The sequence below is a fragment of the Poecilia mexicana genome, unplaced genomic scaffold (genome assembly GCF_051168715.1).
Source record: "Poecilia mexicana isolate PSO_F unplaced genomic scaffold, ASM5116871v1 scaffold_17, whole genome shotgun sequence".
Taxonomy (NCBI): domain Eukaryota; kingdom Metazoa; phylum Chordata; class Actinopteri; order Cyprinodontiformes; family Poeciliidae; genus Poecilia; species Poecilia mexicana.
In genome coordinates, this window is record NW_028263386.1 from 7,615,937 (window position 1) to 7,636,282 (window position 20,346).

At 38.2% G+C, this 20,346-nt stretch overlaps 1 protein-coding gene across 2 annotated transcripts in view; it reads left to right on the plus strand.

Moving 5' to 3' along the window:
* The window catches only part of ankrd12 (ankyrin repeat domain 12), a 52,955-nt gene that overhangs the window by 22,323 nt on the left and 10,286 nt on the right, over positions 1–20,346 (plus strand). Inside the window, exons 2-7 of one of the 2 annotated variants that reach the window (XM_014993396.2) lie at positions 8,827–8,940; positions 11,796–11,946; positions 14,742–14,813; positions 18,010–18,150; positions 19,679–19,882; positions 20,042–20,184. In XM_014993396.2, the coding sequence (XP_014848882.2) occupies positions 8,881–8,940; positions 11,796–11,946; positions 14,742–14,813; positions 18,010–18,150; positions 19,679–19,882; positions 20,042–20,184 (771 nt within the window). In that variant the 5' untranslated portion in view covers positions 8,827–8,880. The remainder of the gene's footprint in view (positions 1–8,826; positions 8,941–11,795; positions 11,947–14,741; positions 14,814–18,009; positions 18,151–19,678; positions 19,883–20,041; positions 20,185–20,346) is intronic. The other variant, XM_014993397.2, reaches the window with a different exon arrangement.

Genomic DNA, 20,346 nt, shown 5'->3' on the forward strand with positions numbered 1-20,346 from the left:
TTGGATAAAAAAACATTCAGAGTGGTCATTGAGCCAAAACTACAAAAATAAATTAATATTTTCCATTTAACATATTTGGAAAATGTTTATACCTTTGTCTGGAAATATGTTTTAGCCAAAACCTTCTGGTGGCATAAATTTAGTTTCATCTGGTACAGATTTACAAAAGGAATGTTATAGGCAATAAAATGTTTATTTGGAATTTAATTATTTATTCACATCTTCTAGCATATTTCTAGTATTGTATAAAAAAGACTGGTTTAAGCCTGGGTAAAGGAAAGATATGCAGTGTGCTCATTTTTTTTTATCCGATTAATTGTCAGAATAATCAATTAATCAATTCCAGAATAATCAAGTTGCAGCCCTAACCTTGTTATAATCATGAATATGGAGCTGTTTAGTCATTGATGCCGTATTAACAGGATATTTGGGTTATTAAAGATGACTAGGATGGAAAACGTGGAATGCAGAAAATAAAAATTTTTAAAAAATAGAATTTGGCAGAGAATAAAAACAGATTTCATTTAAAAATCTCACACTTGAAGACAAAAGCTGCTAGTTTCCAGAACTGGATCAAGGCTCGTGTGCTATAATCACATGAATTTATGGCTGTGACTAATAGTTGTTTTTATTAATCAACTAATCTAAGCATTTTTCAGGATTAGTCAGTGATTATTAATCTGTTTTGTGTGGGCGCATCCTCTTTTCTCTGGAGCGCTGCATGTTCAGTCGCTCCTTTGCCGACTTGCATAGGTGTGCAGGGCAAACCATAAAAATACCTTCCACATTATGTCCGTTAAGCACAATAAAATCTTAAGCAGATTTTATTATTGTTCCATCGTATAATTCTACATAAAAAAAACCCAATCCCAGACATTGATTTGAATTATTTTTAAAAGCTCCAGGTTCTTGCTGGGTATTGTTTCCCCTCTCTCCCTCAGTCTCCATAATCGTGCCTTTGCGTCTGGCTTTGTCCTGCTTCTCATTACGCAGTCGGGGTAGGAGGAGGAGGAGGAGGGTTGAGACGAAGGCTGGGAGTGTGTGTGCAGCTGAGTGAGACCTCCCCCATCATTTAGCCTGGTAGCAGAAGGACCACCACCACGTGACTGGCTGTTTATCGTTGCAGCAAGTCTCCTTCAGCAGACTTTCCTGCCGTCTGATGTGAAGTCTGACCCTATAAATGCCATGTTTGTGTTTTTTCTTTTCCCCCTTTTGCACAACATTTTAACTTGTAGCCCATTTATGATTGTTTTTAAAGTAATGATGCTTTTTGCAGCTGGTTTTAAGTGCAGCCACATGGGAGAGCAGAGGATGGGGGTGGGGGGTATCACATGTATTTTCCACATGGCGTGTGAGAGCACGCAGCAGGCGGTGCTCTGGAAGATGTAGTGGAGTAACGTTTCTGCTGCTGCTGCTGCTGCTGCTGCTGGGGGCGACGTACTCTGCGAGCCGTGTGTCAGCCTCGGTGCTATTCTTAGCCCTCTTCCCTCCCTGCCCCATCCTGCAGTCCCTGGATCAGGTTACCGTAATGTTCGTGCGCTCTCCATCCATCGCAGTTAAAGACACGACAGCCCCCCCTCACCTCCTTTCAGCAGACACCAGCATCCCCACCAACCCCCAAAACCACTTCACTCCTGCAAAGACATGCGTGCTCTGACGCTGAGTCTACCGTCAGGCCAACAGGGAAATGGCTGTTGTTGTTGTTAGTTTGGATCGTAAGAACGTCACGTTTTCAATGTGTTCAGACTCAGAGAGACCGACTTACTGCAGTCAGCAGCTGCGTTTCCATTACAAATGTCTGAGGCCTGTCACAATAACAATTTGCTGGGCGATAAATTGTCCCAGAAGTTATTGGGATAAACGATAATATTGCTGTTTTGAGATCATCTTTGAGTAATAGTAATGGCATAAGAACACATTCCCAGAGATCAATAAACTTTAAATTCTAATAAAGATTCAACACCACTGGAACTGGAAGACATTTTAAACATCCAAAATAAATAAAACTTGCTAGGCATGTTGGTAGGATGACTATGGCAGTCATCCAGCAGCGCACTACTGTGTTTTTGAGTTAAGAAATGTTTAAAGTTGACAGGAAATTTGGAAATATGACAAGGTCATTATGCGTTTTTGGTAGTAGTGCACTGATTGCAGTTTTGTGGCCAATTACCGATATTTAAAAGAGCCTATACTACCAATTGTGATTTTAGCCAATACCATTTTTTTTTGTCTGAAATGTTGCTCAATATATCAATAAAGTTGATGAATTGGCAACAGTGGGGTGAACATTGTCAACTGTAAACGTGCAGACATGACCTGGTGGGCCTGTCCATCAGACAAACCTCTCACGGGAGAGCAGAAAAGGACAGTGGCTGATTTTGAGACCTTTGCTGAGGTGGAAAAGATCGATGGATAAGATCGGCTTCAAGTGTAAAAATCGGCCATTCACCAATCTCCCAAAATTAAGGAAATTGACTGGCCGATAAATCAGCTAGCCGATAAATTGGTGCACCTCTGGTTTATGGCAAACATCATTAACAAGAACTAAACACCAACTATATACGACGGTTGTTTCATCCTAATCAATGTGTCTTTCATTTTTCTTTGTTCTATCCATGACTTGTCACTTTATTTGCTTAAATTGTTGGCATGTTCACAGCTGAAAACAGGAAGTGGTTACGGAGTTCCAGTTGCTAAACAAAACATCTGAGCTCAGTCTCCCGTGTTCACGTTCTGACCAGACTCTGTTGGCATTGTGGTTCCACCTGTTTCATCAAAAAGACTATTAAACCTGTCTCTGCTTTCACTGGTGTATTAAAAAAATCCTCCTATGTTAAGTAAAGAGAGGATTTTCAGCCTGGTGGGGGAGCAAAGAAAGCCTGGAGGCCCGCCAGGCTTAAATACATTGGAAACAACAAATAAAATAATTATGAAGTATCTAAACAATATTGTGCTTCAGAAAAGGACAAGGTGAGACCTATTCACCAGACTGAAGACTTTTGTCTTCCAGTTTTTGGTAGAAATATAACAAAAAAAAAAAAAGAAAAACAATTAATCATTCAAATGGAAATTAACCTTATTTAAATTTGTCATGCCATTAATTGGTTTATTGCTAATTGCAACAGGCCTAGAATTGTGTGCAAATCTCCATCTAATTATGCTAATACATGCATTTTGATACAAGTGGGAAAAACTACCTCATCCTAGCTCAACAAACGTCTCATCAAAAAAGCTTTTAAGACATTGGCGTGTTTCCATTAAGCAAATTAATTTTTGAAATAACTTGTGCTATTTTATGGTTAATAGAAACGCAGCTACTATCACTGGAAGTTTCAGTGATAGTTTTATATATATATATATAAAAAAGAAAAGCCTGGGTTGCAGTAGGGACGAACATTTATCGTGACAAATGTAAGATTTTGATTTATGGTTGTCTCAATAAATTCAAAATTTTTCAAACAAAAAATCAGTATTGGTCAGTTTTGCTGCAACAGTTAATTATGTGATAATTTCTCACCCAGGAGCTGAAGGGCCAACATGTTGCCGCTCTACAAATGGCTGCTGTTAGTCGGGAACCAGTGGAGCTGGATCATAATAACTTCATATAATAAATACGATCTGACTCAGACTAGTTGATGCATTTCACTGACTTACTGCAGTCACTGCCACTGAATGTTCACAATAAAGAACCATAGTTAATACTAAACCACGTTGGCTAAAGCATATTTACAAAGATTTTGTTTTTATCTTAAATGCAAAATCCAAATGTTTAAAAGATTTAGAGACCTCTTAAAATGATCAGTTTCTCTGATTTTATTCTATATTGGTACATGTTTGAGTAAACATGTACTGAATATGTGAATATGAATATGTTTTTCTTGCAGCAAATGGAAATTTTTTGAGTCTGTATGCTCCAGTTGTCGATTAATCGATTCTAAATTATTTCAATAGTTGATTAATCCGATTAATCGTTTCAGCCCTAATTGACATTCTATGTCTCTTCGGTGTTTTCTTCCTTCCTGCTTGATTATTTGTCGTATTGCAGAGGAAACGAGGATTCGTTGCTTCCTCTGCAGTACGTCACCCTGCATTTGATGTCCGTCTTCTCTACTACCATCAATTGGAGTAGGTAATTGTTGCTCTCACTGTGCTCAGTCCAATCCTCGGGTAATCATAGCTGGAGCTTCTGCGAACCGAAGCAGTCATCAAGGACGGGTTTGATCTGGACTTGAAACGGGCCGAGGTTAATGGCAGGGCCTGCAGGGGCTTACGCAGCCCCTAGCTGCTCGTGAAACGCAGCGACTGTAAATCTCGCCAAACTGGCGAGTTCCCAAATACTTCTGTAATTATAGTCACACCCTCCTCCTCCTTTTCGTTTTCTGGGCCAGATTGGAGTCGTGTTGGCGTGTTGCGTTTTTCGGTCTGGTTCTGGCCTGTCCGTACTGCTTTATTACCCCCGATAGCGGCGCTTTCTACTCTGAGCGGCTCGGTTCTGGCTTTCAGCTGCCTGAATAACAATGATGCTGCATACTGGCTATCTGCTGACTAATGAGTGACTGGCCTCAGCAGAGCCGACTTGTGCTAAAGATTATACCTGGCAACACGCAGCCGTGCTGTATCCAGGGCAGCAGCCAACAGTTATTGTAGTAATCAGTTATTCTGACGATTAATCGATTAATCGGATAAAAAAAATTGGTACATTCTGCATATTTTTCATTTAACAACTTAAGCTTTTTTTATTCAATATTATAATATATTATTATGTGCAAATGAACAATTCAGTTTCTTTTTTGAATAAAAAAATAAAAATTTTATAGCATTCCTCTGGCGTATGTTTGATCGTTTGCAGCAAACGAAGCTTTTAACATCGACATGTTTCTTCTCGACTTAGCATTTTTACAGTGAAGGCACAATCTGTAGTTTATTTCTTGGATTAGCTGATTAATAATTTAATAGCAAAAGGAGCTTTGTGTTAGGGTTAGGGATTATTTTTTACAGAATTTGACCCAGGTGAAGTTTAAGCTGTTCCACCTGAGGAGTTCTGGGTAGAACATATTTACAGTTTTTAATCTTAAATTCAATATGTATGTTTTTTTTCTTGTACAGTTTGACTTAATTATTGCTTTGAGTGTGTTGTTCTTGCAGCAAATTACCTTTCTTTGAGCCTGTATATTTCAGTTAAAGATTAATCAGTTGCTAAAATAGCTAACGATTATTTCAACAACCGATTAAATCATGATTCATACGATTAATCGTTTCAGCCCCAGTTTATGCACATGAAAGGAATTCAAACTACATGTCAAGCTCTTCTTACAGCCTTTTAAATAATATATTGACTATAATGTTGTTTATTTTAGCGGTGTGTTGGTACTCGTAATGTTTCAAATATCCTGCACAGCCCCATTTGTATAGCTGAATACATGCAAAACATTGAAAGTGTTTTGTTATACTCTGATTAAGTACATCTGACATATTTCTACTAATTTAATGTTTACTATGCTTTTGTTTTGTCATTAATCAGAAACGGCAAGTGAGAAAAAATCCGGAAGTTGATTTGTAATGATTGAAAGGAAATTAAATATATGGTAAACGCATTCTGTCTGGGAAGAAAACATTTCCAAACGGCGGTGTTTTGTCCATCCACCCAGTAATTTTACACTACAAAGACGAAATATGTGTTTAATATCCAGAAAAATCAGGATGAACCCAGACTTCACCGTAAAATGCACTTGCAGCGTCGGCAGCCTTTTCTCCTCCGTTTTATGTGCCACAGTGTGGCTGTTTGTTCACGGTTCTGCTATAAAAGCCTTGGCAGACTAAATCTGCAATGTTTTTGCTTTTATTCCCACTGTGGTCCAGTGTGAGTGTGACGTTCATGCTGGTGAATCTTCCATTTAAGCTTTTGTTTGTCATACTGGTATAATTTTACTTTTTGCTTGCATTAAGATGGTTCTGTTGTATATGTAGAGTTTAGTTTTAAGAGTTTTGAAATGATTTTAAGCTTTCTGTGATGGATAAGAGTGATTTTTTTTCATTTCTATTGGTAAACAGAGTCCATCTCCTGGTGTCTTTCAGGATTTATTGTTTGCAGTTTTTTACAGGATGATTATTTTACCAAAGTACCAAAGTAATCTAAATAACCAATTAGCAGACAAACACAGTTTGGTGCAAAATTGTGAAAGGCAAGGAAACTGATCTATAGCTTTAGAAAAGGTTTACAAATAAAAATACAATCACTGTTGAATGCATTTTGCATTCAGCTCAGTGCTTTGCAGAACCAGCCTGATTCAGTTTGATTTGTATGCTACATTTTCAGCAACAGGGCAATTCATAGTACTTTACATGATTAGAATGAATATAAAACAACAAACAAACAAAAAAGGATTACATTTCACTGACAAATTAAGGAAAAACAATGACAGGCTGTAAAACACAGCAACACTTCATGACTAAGTAGGTAGGTTTAGCCTTGATTTAAAGGAGCTCAGGGTTTCAGCAGTTTTCAGGAAGTTTACTCCAGATTTGTGGTACATAAAACTGAACGCTGCTGCTTCTCCATGTTTGGTTCTGGTTCTGGGGATGCAGAGCAAAACCAGAAGACCTGAGGGGTCGGGAAGGTTGATACGACAGCAGCAGATCTTTAAAGTAATTTGATTCTATGCAGGGTATTTGTAATTATCTTTATGTGTCTCTGAAGGTTCAGGTCAGAACTGCAAGTATTTTGGGGCTATTTATGTATCTTTTTTTTTTTTTAACCAAATGGCTCAAATTCAGTCAGATTGAATATAGAACGTCTGTGTAAACTTGAAGTTCTGGATTGAGGATTCTGAACTGGATTTAGATCTGGACTTTGGCTGGGCCATTTACCCACATAAATGTGCTCAGATCTAAACCATCACATTGGATTGTAGCTCTTTTTTGGGGGGGGATTGTTTTCCATTTTCAAGTATTATAATTTTCTAAAGCTACAAAAATGTGCAGTTTCAGTACTGGCCCTTAGGTTTGTTGGAGAACAGCTCCACTTAATTTTGTTTAGGGGCGTCGGAGTAAAGACGAATACATTAGTTAGTGGTTGTAATATAATAAAAAGTGAAACGCGTTGATGGAGATTTTACTGTTTTAGCTGCTTAAAAACGTAAAATTAAGCAAAGGCATGTTGTTGTTAATGTCAGACCGACCACTGGTGTTGAGCAGGAAGACTTTGAAATTAAAGGTAGTCTTTTATGGCATCCCATTCCTGCCAGAAACTCAAACTTATCACAGCAGTTCATTTATTAATCATGAGAGAGAATAGCTCTGGTTGCAGCAGAATAGCAGACTGTAGATATCCACAGATAACTTTTACCTAATAAAATAAAGGTCACAAGAGTGAAAACATTTTTACACGCAACAAAAAAAAAGATTTTTCTTCTTGTTCTTGTTCTTCTTCTAGTCCAAATCTTGTGCTGATTTTGCCTGAAAATCTGTCCAATCAAGAGTTAGAGATTGTTGGTAGCATCATGCTAAGTTTTTGCTGCAACAAATGCCTCTGTGGGACTTCCCAGCTGTTCTTTACTTCATTCACTATGAAGTATGAAATGTCCTTTTCAGAATAGACAGCAAGTTCTTTTACCTTGAGTAAAAGAAAAAAAAATCCAGTTGTTGCAGATGATGTACAGGTTTTAACGTTCATTTAGGAGATGCAGCTTGACATTAATGTGAAAATTTAACCTACTTAGCATCGTCAGAAATCCTTTTTCTATCACCTGTTAGCCAGAAGAAGAAAAGCTTATCAACCTGATTCAAACACAGTTCATGTTGCCTTTAAGTATTTTAAAATATTACCATGAACCAAGTATTTTTCCTTTGGTTTTTGGATGACAGGTTTTGCCATCAGTTAAAAATAAAATGTGGTATTTTGCATTGTTGGATGATGTCAAATATTCATAATTTCAGTCAAATAAAAATAGATTTTATAGCTGATTTGTTCTGTGGTATTTAATGAAGTGGTTTATGGCCTTTTTATGTTTTGTTAATACTAGATAAAAAAAAAAAGCATACCGTAATGCTTCTTCAAAAAGTATATTGTCAGCCGTAAAATGTTGTAAAAAGTGATTTGCGTTCATATTGAGTAATGGGGCTCTCCCAGTCCTTTTGGTAGCAGCTAATCAGTGGCGCTTCAGTTTCCTAATTTAGAATAAGCTCATTGTGGGACTTTTGATTGTGCAGGGCGGGAGACTACTTCTGCTTAATGAAACTGTGTGAGTGTAAAAAGGGAAGAAGGGAAAGTTCATTCAGGGTCTTATGACTGAGGAGGGCGATCCTCATGTGACAAGCTAGCTCAGCTGTCCTGCTAGCTACGTTAGCCCAGGTACAGCTGGAGTTAGCCCACGCAGCACCGCGACGACTCGGCTACTCTTCTGTTGTTGTCATCAACCACATCAGAGCGAGGCTCGGTCGCATCGACCAGCACAAGTAGTGATAACGTGTGTGTGTGTGGGACGTTTTCCTCTCAGAGGCTCAACAGTCCCTGAAGCCGTGATTCATGCAGCCTCTTCTGGTACAATGGAAAGTTCAATAAAAATCCCTGACTTCTGATCTGCTCTGAAGAAAAGAAACACAGCAACATGTGAAAGTATCATTTCTCTCCTCCCTCGTTCAGTCGGCGGCAGACCGTCACTGAAAGCAAACCTTGTGAACCGCGCAGGGAAAACAATGTTTGATTGTAGCTTTGTGTGAGATTGTCGGGTCTCTTCCTTGTGTCTGAGCAACATAGAGGGTTGTTTTTGCAGGAAGTGGTAGTGGGGTTGAAGTCCCTCTCATTGGTGTTGTGTCTTTGCTCCACAGGTGCATGATGAGCCGGCTGTGCTGTAGGCGTCTAAGCTAGTCAGGAGCCGCACCATGGCCAAACCTGGGGGCGACCGAGATGGAGCCATGGTGGATAAGCAGGCGGGGAAGAAGGTATGTAAACACAGCCCTAAAGTTTGCTCCTTAAAAGTAAATATAGTTGAATTTACTTTATTTTAGCCAGCTTTTAATAGGCCCAAACAGATTGCTCTGTAATCGTGAAGTACAGGTGTGACACAATAACACATTTTTCTGGACAATAAATTGTCCTTGAGATTATTGCGATAAACATTAATATTATTGTTTTGATACCATTTTTACCTAATATTATGGTGCAAACTTTAATTTTGTACAGAACACACTGGAACCGGAAGATGTTTTAAATATCCAAAATAAAACCACAAACAACTGAAACCATAAATAAAAATAAACTACGACGTCTGTAAATAAGAATATTAATAATCAGAATGAAAATTATTGAGCTAATTTAATTTACTATGTGATTAATTGTCTATTATGACAGGCTTAGCTGCAGCTAACAATTACTTTAGGTATCGATTATTCTAACGATTAATCTGATAAAATATCGACACATTCTGCAGATATTTCCTTCAAACTTCTTTTAATGCAATATTAGAAATACTTTAGAAGATGCAAATAAACAAATAATTCAACGTCTTTATTAAAAAGAAAATAAAATTGGTCTAAATTACATGCATCTGTAGCTAAATTGTATAAAATATAAAAATGAAAAAAAAAAATTAAATATTACTAATGACAAAATATTAAACATCTCAAATTAATAGCAACTTTCTACTTGAGTTAAAAAAAATGTTTGTTTTTGGATAATAAAAATTAAATAATGGGAGATTTTCTAACAAAACCTGAACCAGGTGAAGATAAAACTATACGACTTAAGACGTTTTTGGTAGAAAATAATTACAATCAAAGGTTTTTTTCATCCTAAATGCAATGTTTATATGTTTTTTGGTACAATTATGGCTTTATTTCTACTCTGAGTGTGTGATTCTTTCAGAAAATTGCCTTTTTTTAGAGTCTGTGTACTCCAGTTAATGATTAATCGATTGCTAAATTAGTTGCAGAGTAAGTAAATAAATCACGATTAACTGTTTCTAATCAATATTCACTGTATTTGGACACATGTCTGCCGTTTCCAAATCCAAGTATAATGCATGGAAGTTTGTTGTTGTGTTGTGACAACATGCTAACATCTGCATGAACGTTTCTCTAATTTAAAACCACATTTTGTGAACAAACATCCCATAAAAAATAACATCTGGCTGCCAAACAGGGAGCAGATCCTAGTTTCAGTGTTCTCACTCTGTTCCATACGACTTTTGTGTTTGAAAATCTGTAAACTCGACCAACAGCGTGACTAAAAATAGCTGGTTGGTTAAATCAATCTGCAGCTTAGTTAATAAACTGCTTGTTTTGATGTTTTGGTTGGACAGTTTTTACTAAAACGAGTAATTCTCCGACATGCTTCCCTGTTTAGAGCGGCACATCTGCAAGCTGTTCTCCGTCTTCCTATCCTAACACACGTTTTAGTTATTCTCCCAGATAAAGGAGAGATTGTTTCTGCCCTTATTTTTAAAGCAGAAGTCCTTCACATGTAAGCTCTCTTCCCCTCTCCACATCGCCAGACGCTCCAGCTTTGCACAGCTGGCACATTTCTTCTCCGAGATCAAAGACGCGCCACACTGCAGACATTTTCTTACTGCCAGAAATGTATTTTACTGCACCAAAGTGCTTCCATAAAAGTAATGGAGCTGAAAGGGCTTTACACTCGGATCGGAGTGTAACTAATGCTGCTGGTTTTACATGCATGTTTGCTCCCAACTAAATCAACTTTATATATTTCATGCAAATGTTGCGTTGATGGATGATTGGTGGAACTATTTATCTGTTGAACCGGAGGATCAACAATAAATCGATCAGCCAAAACTTGCATGTGAGACCGATCTTATCCACAAATCTTATCTGCCTCTGCAGAGGTCTGAAAATCAGCCACTGTCCTCTTTTGCTCTGTCACATCTTTGTCGCTATATGCAGCGGTTTTTCAGATTAAATAAATAAAAAGAGGTATCGGCCAGATCAGCAATCGGCCAGAAAACCGCAATCGCTTCAGCCCTAAATTAAGCCAATCAGATGTAGCGGATGGGATGAATTAATCTAAATATTCTCACAAGAAAGAAGTGCAAGTAACCAAAGTGTTTTAGGTTTTTGCTTTTGAAATTAACTCATTAACCATTTAGCAGGAGATTTAACTCAATTTTGTATCAAACACAACTATTTAAAAAGCCGCTTTATCAGTTAATTTGATTATTTATATCTAATTTCTTCAAAAGCACAACCCTTAAAAGTATGGGGAAGCAAAAAATTCAATTATAAATTCAAGAAATGGTCAGACAACGAAACTGTGGAAAAATATCTGTATTTCTAGACGGGATGGATGAAATTTGTTTCTGTCCTTCATTACAGACGTCTTTTTGAAAGAGTTTTTAAAGTCTTGGTTTCAAAACGGTTAACTGAGAACTCAGGATATTTGATTATTGATTTGTAAAATCCCAAATAACTATTATTATTACTATTATTATGTATTTATTTGTATTATTATAAAACATAAAAGGTGACAAAATAAAGAAAATATGTTAAAATGACAAAATGTTATAAAATAATAAAAATTACAAAATAGTAAAAAAAAATATTTAGAAATGAGAAAGTATAATGACAGAGATGAATATAAAAATTCTGCGCAGCCCTATCGTTGTCGGGATGTTATTCTCATCCCTCCTGTTGGATTTAGGTCACATTTCTGCTTTTTTTTTTTTTTTTTTTTTGCTCCTGAAGCTCCGTCCACAAGCAGCTTGTTTATTTCAGTAAATAATTGTTTGATATTCCGACTTTCCAACCCTTGAAGTTCTTAACGATGCTCTCCGCTCCGGCAGAGCAAAGACAAGCTGTCGCCTTTCACCAAAACTCCGAAGTTGGACCGGAGTGAACTGCTGGGAAAGGAGGGGAAAGCCAAGTCTTCCATGAAGCGCAAGCTTTCCTTCACTACAAGTCCGCCCCGGACGGAGGAGCGGGACTCGGACACCGGTAAGCCCAGTCACTTCCTCACACTGCCATTCAGCTGGCTCGCTGCCATGTCCCCACGCTGCCACCTGGTGGATCCGGTGGGTTTTAAACATCCAAACGAGGTCAAAATCTCTGATGAACCTCAGAGATTGTTCTGACTGTAAAGTTGCACTGATATGTGCAGCTATAGTCTGATATTATCATGCACAATTATGTATTTTAGAGTGAAAGTCAAACATGGCAAAGCAGTGATGATTGGTGAACTAAATTAAAATCTTGACTTGATTGGATAGCAAAAATATTCTATAAAAGTATTTACTGCTTTTTTTCTTCTCACTTTAATCAATCAAATTTTAGCAACAAAGCAGTACAAAGTGCTTTACATCATACCTGTAAAGGTAAAATATCAGTCTAAAATAATCAGACTAAACACAAAAAGCCTTTTTAAATCATGATCTGCTTTAGTAAGATTAAATAAACCTTCAATGCCTGATTAATATCAAGAGAAAAATAATCTTTTAACTAAATCCTGAATTAAGTAATTATTTTTGAGTCATTTTTACCCGTCGGAGCAAGAAGTCGCTTGTTTTGAACCTGTGTGACGACATGAAGTAAAACACCAAATCAGGTTCTGAATACGGTTAGTTGATGTTTTGGTTCTGATTCTTCAGGACCTGAAGTCTAAACACACCTGGATTTTTAGGACAGCGATATACATTTGGATGTTTGAAAAACAAAATGGATGTTTTAGAGTGGCCTAGTCAAACTCTTCTTAAATGTGACTGGGATGGTTTGGCAGGAACTTAAACCAGTGTTCATAGTGGAAATCCTCCTAATGTGGTTTAATTGGAGCAATTCTGCAAAGAGTGGGCCAAAATTCCTCCAGAGACATTAGACACTCGCTGTGATGGGAGTTGATACCAGTATTTACAACTAATATTTTCAAACACCTAATGAGAAGAAATGAATTAAGCGTCTCTTGTTATAAGTCAGATAAAATTACCAAAATTATTAATATTTTCTAGATGCCAGAAAACCTATAGTGAACTTTTTTTTTTTTTTTAGAGATTTTTATGTAATTTTCTTTTACCTCAAGAATATTTCTTTGGATTGTTTCAATGAAATGAATATTTATTATTGCTGGCGGCTCAGTGACTTATTGATCTGAAGTAAAGGCTGGTATGGCTTTTTTCTTCTTCTTTGTCCTACGTTAAACAGCGGTATTAAACTTTTTCTGGTTAAATTAGTTTTGTCGAGGTGTATGAGAGAGACATTTCAAAACATAACATGTTTTAGTTTATCTTGTTCCTGTTGTAGAAACACCGTCAAAAGAAATTAATATTATAAGTAGTTAAAGCTAACCCAAGGTGCTTAGGGCCTCCACACCACCAGGGGAACCCAAGAGCACGAAGCTAACATGATAATATATACATTTAAAATAATATTGAATAATACAAGCTGAATGCTTTTACACATGGCCAAACTATAATGTTTTTATAGTTAAATAATCTGTTCCTGTTGATGGCTGATGCCACTGTTGGGGAAATACAAGAAGTTAAACTAGTTTACTGTAAATTTAGTGTCTATCAGTTTATGTTGCTTTTAAATAATTTCTACTCCTGTAAGGTTAAAATCAATAGCCATAACAACACTGGTATGATGTAAGCTAATTACAACTGATACTAATGATGGCAGGTATTTTACACATAGCAGGGCTGGACAATTAATCAATAATGTATATCACTATAGCCTCGTGATCAATATCAACAGACAAAACGTCTGATAGAATATTCACTGAACGTCAGAACTCCACAGCATTCTGGGAAATTAGGCAGAGAAAAGACGTTAGCAGCTCAGCCTCTCACGGCTAGCTAAGCAAGGTTCATTCACGCTTTGGTTACCTAGCAACTCACTCATTCTTTGGTTACCTAGCAACAGCCTGTTGAGTAACATGCGCAGCAGCAGTTTCAGGTTTTGCCATTGTGTCTCATACCTGCTTAAAAAATAAAAATAAAAATGTTGTGGAGTGAAAACTGGAAAAGAGGAAAGTTCACACTGCCAGTTTGGCTGCCAGATATTTAAAACAAAATGTTAATCAATAATATTGACCGATTATAATGTCCAGCCCTAACACAGACAGCAGCCTAGGAATGATGAAGAATCTGGTGTTAGTATAGGAGGCGGGGGCCCCTAATGAAAACCTGCTTAGGGCCCCATAAAGGCTTTCTCCGGCCCTGACAGTGATGAACTGAAACTTTTCTCCTTTTTTTTCTTTTCATTTTTAGTTCATTTGCATCTTTTTTCTGTGCTGGAAAAGTTTGGAAACTTAACCTTGAAAATGCTTGAAAAGTGCTTGAATTTCCCTGTGGGAAAAGTAAACACACCCTGGACCTGATGAATAAGTTGGTGCGTGTAGCTCAGCTGCTACAACAAAGCAAAGCGCATGTTTACACGCACCTTAAGCTCTGCTCTGTGGAGCGCAGCGCGGCGTTGTGTGGTCCTCCTGCTGAACGAAAGCATCCAGTTTAGATGTGATTTATGTGCTGCAGAGGCCTGAAAGGTAAACTGGCTCCGAGGGCGGCGGTTAGCGGAGCGGCTGAAGGGAGGAAGCGAACGGCCGCCTGATTGGATCACCTCTCCTGCCTCCTGTGTTGCCATGACTCATAATCTGCAGCGCGGAGCGTGCCGCTGCGCCTGTCTGTCTGACTACATGTGCAACGAGGAGGGTGTGAGAGCATGAGCGTTAATGCAGTGCTTTCCCAAACCCCCCTCCCCACCCTGTTGCTCTCTCCCTCCCTCTCTGCTTTGCACTGTAGATGACTCAGACCCAGGCCAGTCGAGTGAGACCTGGGGAGAGAGATTAGTGCCCCCCTGCAGGATATACGCAGGTAACTGCTGCAGCCCGCCCCTCCCCTCCCTGTTGCTGTCCTCTTCGAGTACCTGGAGAAGTTGCCACCTCACCACCACCTTCTTCAGATGTGTGCAGCAAACGCTTTGGTTTGTGCTGCCAGCATTTTACAGATATTAATAAATGTTTTCAGAGGTCAAACACAATTACAAAAACAAGCAAATTTACCCTCAAATCATATGTGGGTGAACAAGTATGGAGTATGATTACTGTCGATAAAAATGTATGAGACTAGAGGTGCACCAGTTGATAATTTTAACCTATACCAATTTTTTTTGTCTGAAATGTCGCTAAGAAAGTTGCTAAACTGGCAGCAGTGGAAATGAGCAGACATGACCTGGTGGGCAGGTCTGTCAGTCAAACTTCTCTCAGAGAGCAGCAGAGGACAGTGGCTGATTTTTTGGTCTTTGCTGAGAGTGATAAGATCAGTGGATAAGATCGGCTTCACATAATTATCAGCTGATCATCAAAATTAAGGAAATCGGTGGCGATAAATGGGTGCACCCCTAGTTTATTGACTTACATTTGTAAATTTAGACTCCTACTTCTGGTGCACCGATAAATTGGCTGACTGATAAATCATCAGATACATCGGATATCATTGTACAAACTGTTGGTGCACCAATAAATCAGTGCACCCCCAGTAGGCGTCTAAAGTCTTAAATTGAAGTAAAAAAACTAGGGCTGCACCTATTTATTGCCACCAATTTCCTTAGTTTTGGTGATCAGTGATCAGCCGATAATTACAGGTGAAGCCGATCTCATCGACCTCAGCAAAGGTCTAAAAATCAGCCACTGTCCTTTTACTTTTAGATGTTTGACTGACCAATCGGCGCACCAGGTCATTTCTGCACGTTTGCAGTCAACAATAGTTGACAGATGAGCTATATTTAGCAACATATCGGAGAAAAAAAGGTTTCTGCCAAAGACGGAATCGGCAGGTCAGGCTTTTTAAAGATCGGTAATCGGCCAGAAAACTGCATCCCTCCAGTAAATGTGAATAAATGTAAGATTTGTATTTGTTCTGTGTTTTCCCACAGATAAATACATGTGAAATCAGAGATTTTAAGTTACAAAGTTGCAGCTGTGTAACAATACAAGTACAAATCACAAGTTTATGAGGGATTTAAAATCCGTCAAAAGGTGGAACTTTTCCACCAAAACATCCGAAAATACCAACAGTTACAATTTTACAAGTTACAAAATTACAACTTTGCAACAATACAAGTACAAATCACAAATTAACGAGTACAAATCTGTCAAAATCGAAGGCCTTGCTCTAGCTACGGTAGCCGGGCTTGCAGTGCATTGTGGTCTGGGGTTGCCATGGTAGCTTTTGTTATTTTTCATCCCTTAGTCGGGTACGGTGCTGTGAGTGTGAGGTTTTCTCAGCTCTGCTTACAGAGACCACTGTCTGGAAGCAGTTGGTATTTTGGGATGTTGATTGGAGGAAAGCTGCAACGTCGCCGTCTACAACCAGAAACGGATTTTAAATCCCTCGTAAAATTGTGATTTGTACTTGTATTGTTCCAGAGTTGTAACTTATAAACTTGTATTCTCACAGATAAAATCTCTTGATTTTTTTTTTTTCATCAAATCTTTAATTTATTGACTTAAATTTACAAATTTAGACTCTCACACATACATTTTTATTGACAGTAATCTCACTCCATAAAGGCATCATGCATTGTACTGGAACAAATCACTTATATTGTTAAAGGAAAGAGAATAAATTTTGAATAAAAATGGTCACAAATCACTGAGTTTGAGACATTATGAAGGGAATTTAGAAAATGATGCTGAGTTTTTTGTTTTGTTCCCCCCAATATGCAGAGTTTGGTAGAGTACCCAAAAATCGTACTTAAGTAAGAGTAGCACTACTGAAACATATTTTTACTTAAGTAAAAGTAAAAAGTACAGCATAGTAAAAGTACATTCTTTCAGAAAAAGTTATTAAAGTAAATGTAACTAGTTACTACCCAACTCTGACTGTATGCATGTAGATCTGTCACAACACATTTTACTGGGCGATAAATTGTCCTAGAAGTTATTGCAATACACAATAATATCGTTGTTTTGAAACCATTTTCCAATAATATGAAGGGAACGGCTTATTAATCAAAGATCAATAAACTTTAAAGTCTAATAAACATTTAACACTGAAAGTGGAAGACATTTTGAACTAAATAAACAAAACAACAAATAAATAATGACATTTCTGTTTAAAAAATTATTTAAAAAAGAGCTAGTTGAGACTTTATTCAAGTTTTTGGTAGAAAAACGATAAATCAAATGGAAATTATTGAGCTTGTTTTATTTTTATCGTACAATTGATTTGATTATTGTGACAGGCCTTTATGCATTTGTTTTTTATTTTTATTATTTATGTTAGTTTACTTTTGGGGTTAGGTTGTCTAATATAAACCTTATGCTTTAGTATTAAGCATAAGGTATTAAGCATATGCTTTAGTATTACAAAAAATTTACATTTGGTTTCCGAACCAAATGTGCTGCAAAGTTAAATTAATTTATATCCATGTTTTTGTTTCTGAAATGATGTGCAGGTTGATCTCCGACAGCTGGAACATTGTTGCTGCACAAACTCATTTGATTTTGTTAACCTTTGTTGACCTTTGACCTCTGGAAACATTTATTCACGTCTTGAAAATGACCGCAGCACAAACGAGAATTTTTGCAGCAAAACATTTGAAGAAGTTGTGGGCGGGAGGATCGGTCCAACTTCACTTTTTATTTTCTTCGAGTCAAAACCTGCTGCTGCTGCTGCTGCTCCACTCCACACACACACACACACACACACACACACACACACACACACACACACACACACACACACACATGCACGTGTGTGTGTGTGTTTTCGCCTTGCATCTGCCCCAATTACAGCTCAGCATGTCTGTGTTTAGCACCAGTCGACCGATCGGAGACGGGGCAGGCGGGCGGGGGGGAACGCCGTCGACGCTTGACTGACCTCAGAGAATGCCGTTTTATTTTTTCCATCTTGTTTTTTCCGAACCTCTTGCTTGTCATCTGTTTCTCAGCGAACTCGACAGATACAAGAGAGGAGGAGGAAAAACGGTTCACCTTCTCACTGATCGGGGTGAAAATGAAGATTTGCTTTTGTCTTTCTTAGAAGTGTTTGTTTGATTCTGTTGCAGATAAAGATGGACCAGAGAAGAAGAAGGTGAAGAAGGAAGCCGGCAGCAGAAGGTCCAAGTCCTCCAACCTGTTGTTCGGCTATCCGCTGTCGGAGCGCAAGCAGATGGCTCTCCTCATGCAGATGACGGCCAACAGTCCAGGTCTGTGGCGCTGACCTTTCACCCCCGTTCACTTCAGACGACGTGATTCACTCGTCTGAACCGCCTGTGAATCATTTGTTCGTCGGATCTTTACTGGTTCCGAGAAGGAGTCAGGATGATCCGGTTAGACTGAGTCACTGGTTTCTGGAGGAGATTCAGGAAATCAAACGATTCCAGATTTTATTCACAATTAGGAGAGAAATCCACCAAAACGTCCGTGCAGATGTTTATCTGTCCGTTTTCCCAGGTATCTGTCTGTCCGTCCTTCTTTTCCCTTTTCTTTCCTTTTTTCCTTCCTTCCTTCCTTTCCTGCCTTCCCATGCAATCGATTTTCCTTCCTTCACTTTTTCCTTTGTTCTTTCTTTTCTTCTGTTCCTCCCTATTTTTTCTCCTTCCTTCCCTCCTCTCTTCTCATGCACCAGATTTTTCTCTTTCTTTTCTTTTTTTTGTATAACTTTCTAGTTATACAAAAAAAGTGAAGAAAACACCCCCCAAAAAACCAAACCCAATTCCTTCCAGCTGCAAAGCGTCCAAAACCAGAGGGAGTAATTATCCGAAATTCAATGCCTCAACCAGAAAAATAAAAATAAAAGTTCAAAACAAGAAGAAATAAGAGCTAAGATGTCTGATCTGCTGCATCTTTCAGTAATTATCCAAAACATTCTGATAAATTAACACAGGAACGTCTCATTTTACACTGAATAAACTCCATCAGAGCTGTGAGTCGTTGGCGATGTGGACCATGGAGAGCGAGATTTTTATCACTAAACTGCAATTAATTATATGCTTAAATTTACAGATATTTATTGATGCTCTTGTGGATCAAATAGTGGAGAAAATATTTAAAAATAACACTGAATACTGTCAGTTTTTTTTTTTTATTTACATAAGTGAAACAATAACAATAATCTTGATTTTTATTTATGTAATAGCAGATTTTTCATAAAATCAGTGAGTCTTTTTTTGTGCCATTGGAAATGCATGAAAATAAAACAAATAATTCAATTTTATTGCCTAAAATGAACTAACATTGCATTCCTTTGAATTTTAGCTGAATGAATATTTTTTAAAAAACCTTTGAAAACATATTGTCAAATGTGGATTTTTTTGTTTTGTTTTTGTTTTTTTTAATGCAAAATGTTTCCATATATATTTTTACAGTTTTGGCTGAATTACTGCTGTGAATATGTTTTTTTTTATGGCATTTAATAACCAGGTGAAGCTAAAACGATGCCACTTTTAGCTAAAACATATTTACAGGCAAAAGTTTTTTATCTTAAATGCAAAATTTATATATATTTTGTACAATTTCCACTTATTTACTGCTCTGAATGTGTTTTTCTTCCAGCAAATGGACATTTTCTGAGTCTGTAAACTCCAGTTAGCGATTAATCGAATATTAAATTAGTTGATCATTAATCTGATTGTTTCTGCCTGTGTGTTTTTTTTGTTTTGTTTTTTTTTTTAAGTGATCAATGTGCTGTTTATCAGCCTCTAGTAAACCTGATCACCTCTCTCCTGTGTGCAGACTCAACGCCCAGCCATCCCTCGCAGACGACGCCTGTGCAGAAGAAGGTCCCCAGCGGCGCCTCGTCTCGCCAGAAGGACAAAGTCAACAAGAGGAACGAGCGCGGGGAGACGCCGCTCCACATGGCGGCGATCCGGGGAGACGCCAAGCAGGTCAAGGAGCTAATCAGCCTGGGAGCTGACGTCAACGTCAAAGACTTCGCAGGTACAAAATGGTTTAGCGGCTTCGTTACGGCTGAATGGCTGCTGATGACGAGAGGCGGCATCTGTGAGAGCAAACAGGAAGCCTCCCGGTGCTGGTGCCATTTCTGCAGAACAATTTGCAGCTTCTGATTGGTCCGACGTTTCCTCCCGCTCCCCCCAGGTTGGACTCCGCTCCACGAAGCCTGTAATCTGGGTTACTACGATGTGGCGAAAGTCCTGATAGCAGCAGGAGCAGAGGTGAACACGCAGGGTCTGGACGACGACACGCCACTTCACGACGCCTCCAGCAGCGGCCACAAAGACGTAAGAGCCAATCAGGACGTTTGTCCACAGCTGAAGGGCTGTGATTTCAGATCAAAATGATGAGATTAAAACCTTTAAGCATCAAGACAAAAGATTTCTGAATTTATGTCTGCCTGTACAAAGATCAGTATTACTGGAGTTTTTGATCAGTTCCAACATTGT